At 42.5% G+C, this 8,545-nt stretch overlaps 1 protein-coding gene across 2 annotated transcripts in view; it reads right to left on the bottom strand.

Annotated features, from left to right (window-relative positions):
* DNAJC11 (DnaJ (Hsp40) homolog, subfamily C, member 11) overlaps positions 1 to 2,236 on the bottom strand; it is a 56,551-nt gene extending 54,315 nt beyond the window's left edge. Inside the window, exons 1-2 of one of the 2 annotated variants that reach the window (XM_011938262.1) lie at positions 2,179 to 2,236; positions 1,854 to 1,983 (exon numbers count right to left, since the gene is read on the bottom strand). In XM_011938262.1, the coding sequence (XP_011793652.1) occupies positions 1,854 to 1,941 (88 nt within the window). In that variant the 5' untranslated portion in view covers positions 1,942 to 1,983; positions 2,179 to 2,236. Of the gene's footprint in view, positions 1 to 1,853; positions 1,986 to 2,178 lie in introns of those variants that run through there. The other variant, XM_011938264.1, reaches the window with a different exon arrangement.
* Between the last annotated feature and the right edge of the window lie 6,309 nt (positions 2,237 to 8,545).

The following is an 8,545-nucleotide window of genomic DNA, read 5'->3' as shown; positions in this document are numbered from 1 at the left end:
GAGCTGAGATCTGGCCACTGCACTCCAGCCTGGGCGACAGAGCGAGACTCCATCTCAAAAATAAAAATAAAAATAAAAATAATTTGGTAAATTTCTGCCACGGTGTATAAAAGTACACTGACTTGAAAGAGTGGGTTCCAGTTTCTAAAGAAGCTTGCTAAAAAAGTAGAAACAGGTTCGGATAGTAGAAAAAGCTGATTTGTTACTTACTCTATAGAGTTCTATTAACTCCAAAGATAGGCTACATTTCTTTTGTGCACCTCTCCTCTTCATTTGTAAATAATTTTAAAAGACAAAAACACCTCTTACCATGTTGTTGGCCATATCACCCAAAGTACATCAGAAAAGGATTTCTCAGTTAAGGGTGAGAGCTGTTCAAACGATATTCCAACTGAACTCAAATGTCAGCAAGGCCAATGGTCATTCTCTTCCCCCTCTACTTCACCAATTTCTGCCAAGACCTTTGGGTCTCTTCTCCCCTGAGAGTTCCCACACATTTGTAGGCCTAATTTAAAAACTACATAAATGATTCTATGCCTAATCAAATCTAATGGGAAAGGAGGAAATGCTGGCCCCTGGAAAACACAGGAGTCAAACTTGTGTTTCTCTCCAGCATTTAATAAGGAATTATTCATTCACTATTTCACCTGAGTCTCCTTTTAGGCTAAACAGGAGGCCAGGTCTGCTGTTGTGGCATTTTCACTAGCACTGGTAGGGTTTTTCTGTTAACTCTTCCCCAGGTCTCCAACACAATACAAGCAAACTATGTGGCTCATTTAGACAACAGTAAAATTAATGCACCCATTTAGATAACAAAATACAATAAAAAGAACAGGCTACTCTTCACAATCGCCGTGCAAGTGATCTGAATAGAGTTAAATTTGGTAATGACACTACACTGATTACACATTTATCACACACTGCAGCCTGATTTTCATTGGCCATTAAAATCTAACTTTTTGGAAAAACTCTAAAGTGGAATACACTACAAGCTTAACATTATGTATACAGTGAGATGGCTTTATGATTTTATAAAGAAACACAGTATCTAATTTCTGGTCTAAGGAGCCAATCACCAAATGGTTCTGGAACAAATAACTTACTATACTTGATGTATATAACAGTGATTTAACATTTTTTTAAATTTAAATTTTAAAAATGATGGTAAAATATACATATAAAATTTACCACTTTAACCATTTTAAAGTATACAATCAATAGCATTAAGTACATTTACAATGTTATATAACCATCATCACTCTCCTATTTCCAGAACTTTTTGCCATCCCAAACAGAAGCTCTGTATCCAGTAGTGACTTCAATATTTTGTAAACAAATATATCACAGAATGTTCTTTCTGACATACGTAAGATGTAAGTATAAAAATGTGAATCGCTTGCTTCTATTTCCTATAACATTGTTTTCGTTCTTTTATTAGAACTGATAACTGAATGCTTCAGAACCAATAAAATCACTTTTGGATGAAAAAATGTCCTTGTATCTTCTAACAAAAAAGAGAACAAAGAAACCTTCCCTGTGACGATCAGCCTTTACCTATGAGAGTTCCCTTTAGAAGAAACCTGGTAAACGATTTAAAACTTGAGTATTCCCTTGCAATCGAGACTCTGTCTATTACTGCACCCGGCCTCTCATTTTCTACTTACTGGACACGTATTGATCTCCAAAGCAAAATACTACTCTTTCAAAGGACCGTGTCCGTAAAAAGTACTAAACTAACCACCTCTTCTATATACCTCTAAGGACTCTCTTTTTCTATCCTCTATAAATCACATCTCGTAAAAATCGAATGTCTGCTACCAGGATGTTTCTACAAAGTCCAGCCCTCCACTGACCTTCATAAGCCTGGTGGACAAGGTTAAACAGTCGTTCCGCCTGTGACTTGAGCTCTGGGTCTCTGTGCTTGTCTGGATGGTAGAGCATACACAGCCTCCGGTAGGCAGCTTTCAGCTCTTCAGAAGAGGCCTAAAGAAAGAAAAATTCCATTAGAGAACAATCAATGCTACTTAAACATTATCATTATCAGAATCAGCCTTGCAATGGGAACCCATCAGCCACGTCCCAATGTGTTTGCTCTCGACATACAGGATGTAATGAAGTTAGGTTTATTACCTCAACAAAGCTTCTTTTTGCCAGTTAATAAAGCGATCAATTACATACATCAATAGTGACTGGGTTTTGCTGGGAAGTGCTGCTATCTGATGAATGAACATTTGTGTCTCTGGAATGGCTCAGTGTGCTCTGAGCTGAAACCAAAATGTCAGAGACCTGCTAACTCTTTAACTTATTTGAAGTAAATCATGCCAAGGCACTCTCAACAGAACAGGTTCAGGCAAAGAAAAGCTACATACCATTAGACAGAAATGACATCAATTTAATGACATAACGAACATGAATCCTTGAAATTCAAAGACAAACTTGTAGGGCCCACATGCACTCGAATGCAACCTCTAATTCCAGAAGGCAGCACATTCAGAGGCAGAAATGCTTCCCTAACCTGTAGTAACCAACCCTTCCCCAAACCGCCAGACCTCCCTAAAACCAAAAGGCATCAAGTCCCCAGTTCTCCTCCGCAGGACGGACATCTGAAGGGGCGGCACAAGGCAGATGGGTTCTGGTGTGCTTTAACCACAGTGGGGGGCGGGTGCTAACAGGCAAACCTGCATTCACTGTGGCCTGCCTCACAGTCACCAAGAGGGTCTCTACACGGGACCCCTCAGAGGCCCTGGGACACTGAACGGGCTACGTGGCTGGCCCCTCAGGTCTGCTTTTGGGAAGTGTTATGTTTGATTCTAGAGGCTATTTTGGCCTATCAGGGGTGGTACTGGATGGGCAGCTCTACCCTTTGGTATATCAGTTAAAGAACACTTGATTTGGGGACATATCCCCACCATTTTGACAACTGAAGCACATTTCTGGGTCACTGACAACATGCTAGAGGGGCTCCCAAAATCTGCCAACTGAACAGAACAGGTCCAGGTCCCAGGAGGGGATGTGAGGATTGACAGTGCTCCAGGATGAGGGCCTGGAACACAGATCCTCAAAGAAAGAGGTCACAGAGACGTAGTTCTGGGACATCATTACCAAAAACAAACAAACAAACAGAAAGATGACTTGTATCCTCTGTTACTTCCACAATTTTTCAATATCTTTCAGTCCCAGGACTAATGAGCTTCTTCACCAGAAAAAAAAAAGAAGTGCAATTTTACTGTATTTTAGTATTAATTTTTGGCCCGGAATCGAAATATTTTCTACAGGATTAAGTTATTCAGATGCTAGAAAGCCAGGGCATTTGTGTGAGTTTACCAGGGGTTCTAAACAAGGAATTCTGAAGGGCTCCAAGAGAAAGACAACAAATGTGATTGGAAAGACCTGTAGAGGACATTGGCCCATCCCACGTGCCTGAGGGGGCTGCAGTGCTGGGGCCTGGGTTCTGCTCCTCAGCCCTGGACCAGGCTCAGGCCGGCTTCGTCTGCGGAGTAGGTGATGGCGTGGGTGACCTTCAGGAGCCTTCTGGCTCTAACTTTACTGGATTCTGCTATCCAGAAAAAAAACAAGGCCGGACGCAGTGGTTCACACGTGTAGACCTAGCACTTTGGGAGGCGGAGGTGGGCAGATTGCTTGAGCCCACAAGTTCAAGACTAGACTGGGCAACATGGCGAAACCCCACGTCTACCGAAAATACAAAAATTAGCTGGGCGTGGAGGTGCTTGCCTGTGGTCCTACCTGGAAGGCTGAGGTGGGAGGATCACCTGAGCCTGCGGAGGTTGAGGTTGCAGTGAGCTGTGATTGCACCGCTGCACTCCAGCCTGGGTGACAGAGGGGAAAAAAACTAGCTAGACCCGAGCCATTCAGCTTGCCCTTTAAAGGAGGCCACAGAGAGCGTCCCGCTGGTTTGGAGAGAGGCAACTCTGCCGCATGCTATTTTAAACCGGGAGCTCCTCGAGGGTTCCATGAAGTGCTCTGTCAGAATAGGGTCAAGGATCTTGCTGAATGAGCAGCTCCTGGCCTCTGAGAATTGGTGAGACCCCACCCCACGGCAAATCTCTTTCTCCCATCTTCCCTTTGGTGCACTATCAAACAGGGGCTGGCTGCCTGTCTTCCAGCCACGCCCAAGTGGTTCGCCCTGGGGCAACACAACCTTCCATTCTGCTGGTTGAGAATGCAGGTGTGGCAGTTAAACGGCCCATGTCTGGATGCAGGATCTGTCACTTCCAAGCTTTGTGACCATGACAAGTGAGACTTCTGGCCTTTAGTCTTCTCCTTCATAAAAGATGACAACCCTTGCAGGGACGGTGTGAGAATGAAACCAGACAGTGACTATGAAGTTCTTCACACAGTGCCCAACACACAGCAAAAACTGAGGAATTATAGCTCCTTTAAGCTCCTTTCCGTTTCCGCATCTGCAAACTGTGGACAATAGTGCCTCCTTCTGAGTCTTTGTGAGGCGTAATTGAGATAATACAAGCACGAGTGCTTAACAATGTCCAGCTCATACTAGGACCATAACCACTTTCGTTATTACCGTCATCACAATTCAGCTGTGGTATCTTTTTGGCAACAGGAGAACTGAAACTGGAACAATTCGGAGGGCACCGCCCTGGTGCATGGATAATGGAAACAGTAATTCAGGAAGTAGTCCTGCTTGTGAAAATTCACTGTGCCGTATACTCAGGAGATGACCACTTTTCTGTACGTATATTCTATTTCTATAAAAATACAAGGCCCCCTAGAAGAGGTGGGCCTCCGTATTTCCATCTCTGCATTTTCTCCTCCTTCTTCTTGCTCTAGTGTTTTGTTTTCCTCCCTTTTTTTTTTGAGACGGAGTCTCGCTCTGTCGCCCAGGCTGGAGTGCAGTGGCCGGATCTCAGCTCACTGCAAGCTCCGCCTCCCGGGTTTACGCCATTCTCCTGCCTCAGCCTCCGGAGTAGCTGGGACTACAGGTACCCGCCACCTCGCCTGGCTAGTTTTTTGTATTGTTAGTAGAGACGGGGTTTCACCGTGTTAGCCAGGATGGTCTCGAGCTCCTGACCTCGTGATCCACCCGTCTTGGCCTCCCAAAGTGCTGGGATTACAGGCGTGAGCCACCGTGCCCGGCCTCCTCCCGACTTTAAATGCATTTCCTGCTAACTTATCAATACACCACCTGCACCAACCCTGGTGTTTCAAACATAAATCATGGGAAGATAATCTTTTCCAGGTAGGTTTACTTATGTGATGATGTAAAAGGGGCTTGTTTTTTTTTTTCCCACATGGCCATTACAAATTATTTTCTTTCTTTTTCTTTGAGATGGAGTTTCACTCTGCCACCCAGGCTAGAGTGCCGTGGTGTGATCTCTGCTCACTGCAGTCTCCGCCTCCTGGGTTCAAGTAATTCTCCTGCCTCAGCCTCCCAAGTAGCTGGGACTACAGGCGCCCATCACCATGCCCAGTTAATTGTTTGTATTTTTAATGGAGACAGGATTTCATTGTGTTGGCCAGGCTGGTGTTGAACTCCTGACCTCAGGTGATCTGCCCACCTCGGCCTCCCAAAGTGTTGGGATTACAGGCGTGAGTCACTGCGCCCAGTCACAAATTATTCTCTTTCTGCAAATTTTAATTGTCCTTTCCTGTATCTCATAAAAGTTACAAGTACTGTATTAGACAGATTTGACTGACTCCCAGTTAGACTGCTATTTCCTGGTTATTAAAATTAAACTAGATGGCAAGAGAGCAGAAGATCTACTCTGCAAGACATTCTTTAATCTTATTAATAAATGGCTTAATATGCTATTGATTAAGTAATGGAAATAAGGTGCTTCATTTTTAATAAATATCACACTTAATGAAAGGTTAGATTGGTCCTTTCATCACAACTGAATAGCTAAGGTCACTGGTTCGATATTTCATAAATGAGAACCTCTTTCACTACCACAGAAATACTGTTATCATTTCAAAATGCAATGAGATATCATTAAGAATGATACCTAAAGGTACATTTTTATCCTAAAATTCTCTAATAAAATTAAGAAATGTATCATACTTTAAGTCTATAAACTTTCATCATCCCAATCACCTGGTTATATTTTCTGGATAGACTATATGTTAGGCCCCAAATTAAGTCTCAATAGACTTTAAAGACTGACACCATACAAAATATCTTCTCCTACCACAAGAGGATGAAGTCAGAAATCAATAACAGGGCTGGGTGCAATGGCTCACACCAGTACAGTAATCCCAGCACTTTGGTATGCCAAGGTGGGAGGATCGCTTGAGGCCAGGAGTTCAAGACCAGCTTGGGCAACATAGCGAGATTCTGTCTCCACAAAAAAATTTTAAAAAATTATCCAGGTGTGGCCCGGGTGTGGTGGCTCACACCTGTAATCCCAGCATTTTGGGAGGCCGAGGCAAGTGGATCACAAGGTCAGGAGATTGAGGCCAGCCTGACCAACACGGTAAAACCCCGTCTCTACTAAAAATATCAAAATTCATTGGGTGTGGTGGTGAGCGCCTGTAATCCCAGCTACTCGGGAGGCTGAGGCCAGAGAATCGCTTGAACCTGGGAGGTTGCAGTGAGCTGAGATTGCACCACTGCACTCTAGGCTGGGCGACAGAGCGAGACTCCATCTTAAAAAAAAAAAAAAAAAAAAAATTTATCCAGGTGTACTTCCAGCTCCTCAGGAGGCTAAGGCAAAATAAGCTAAAACATGTCTGGATAGTATGTCTGTACCACAACTGCATTTGGTTAGGATAGGCTAGATCAGTGGTTCTCAAAGTGTGATCTGGGGCATCCCAGGAATCTCTGAGACCCTTCAGGGATCCACAAAGTCAAAACTATTTTTCTAATAACACGAAGCTGTTATTTGCCTTGTTCACTCTCATCCTTTCTTGAGTGTACAGTGGAATCTTGAGGTTACAGGACGTGTGATGATATTGGGAACAAACGTGAGCCTAAAAGAGGCAGTCCTTCGAGATGGATCCTGAGATACCTAGATTTAAAATAGAGTCAGGTGGCCTTTTGCTGACTAGGGGTCGCACAGAGTTTTCCGAAATCCACATCTTTTTATCTTTGGAGCTCACCCACCTCAATCAATCAGAGCTCATCCGCCCAGCCAATCAGGGCTCACCCGTATCAATCGTTCAGAACTAAGCAAGTTTCAATCCTTCACTTACATAAATGGACCTGACTGGGAACCCAGGCAGGAACTTTGGCTATAAAACCTGAGTTTTCTTTTCATTCTCTGGAACCCACCTTTGTTTTATACTGGAGGCTGGGTTTCCCTGGTTTGCAAAGTATTCACTGGAGTAAAATCTCTTTTTTCCAAATTCCCTTTCAGAGAACTTTTAGTTACAATATCATTGTTCTGATGTTTAATGGAAAGTGTGTACATGTCTTATGTTTTCTAGAAATTTCTAAGATTGGTATAAACACAAGAGTTTAATTAAATACAGGGTATAAATACAAGAGTTTTTGAGATTAACTCAATTAGTTCTCAGTTCCTCGACTGTGCCCACTATCGTTGGTTGTACCTGCTGTGATGTCTGTGTATCTGTAACCTCATTATTGTCCAATATGGTCATTTCAAATCCTTAAAATGCTTTCCTTGTGCTTCTATTGAAATACATTTGTATTTGTGTCTTGTTTTACAATATTTTAGCAATTACTCAGTTTTAAATTTCTAACTAAATATCAATAGCTATAATTCACATAAACAAAAGCTCTTTGGGATCCTCAATAATTTAAGAATGTAAAGGAATCCTAACACCAAAAAGCTTGATAACTGCTGGGCTAGATGATACTGCAGTAACAAACAATCCAAAAATTTCAATGGTTTATTTCTCTTTCACTTTACATGTCCATCTGAGGTCAGCTAGTACGGTTTGGCAATGTCTTCAGGTCCCAGGTTGACAGGTCCCAGGATGACACAGCAGTTATGTGCCAATCACCAAGGCAGAGGGGAGAGCAGGCTCCCTGGCTCACACTGGCATTTAAATGCTTGGGCCTAGAAGTGACACACCTCACTTCCACTGACATCACTGCCTAGAACTAGTCCCACGGTCTTGCTCAACCACAAGGACACTAGCAAGTGCAGTCCTCCCATGTGCTCGGCAAGCAAAACCACGTTGGGTGAACTGTACTTATACCTACCATGATGATGATATTGAATTTGATACTTTGAATTTGATACTTCGAAGACTGAATAGAGCATGCAAATAACTCAATAATACCTCATATTTATATTCACTTTGGGAATACCAAAGCCACCAGGTTTTTTGTTGCTTTAGCCTGTATTTTCAAACTCAAACTTCCAGGCGATGTATCTGTATTACTAAATTTTACCAACCAAGGCTCCACAAACTATATTCTATATTCTACTGGATTTTGGCAAGTTTGCCTGATTACCACAATTGAAGATTCATTACTGTCCATATGTTCCACAATAATCTGATGGAAAGAAACTGCATTAGCTCATAAAAACCTGCAGTTTTTTTTTTTTTTTTTTTAATGATAGTTGGTGCTTATACACATTTTTTTTTTTTTTTTTTT

Source organism: Colobus angolensis, unplaced genomic scaffold (genome assembly GCF_000951035.1).
Source record: "Colobus angolensis palliatus isolate OR3802 unplaced genomic scaffold, Cang.pa_1.0 Scaffold170, whole genome shotgun sequence".
NCBI lineage: Eukaryota > Metazoa > Chordata > Mammalia > Primates > Cercopithecidae > Colobus > Colobus angolensis.
Note: the sequence above shows the minus strand (reverse complement) of the source record. Positions and strands in the feature narration are given on the sequence as shown.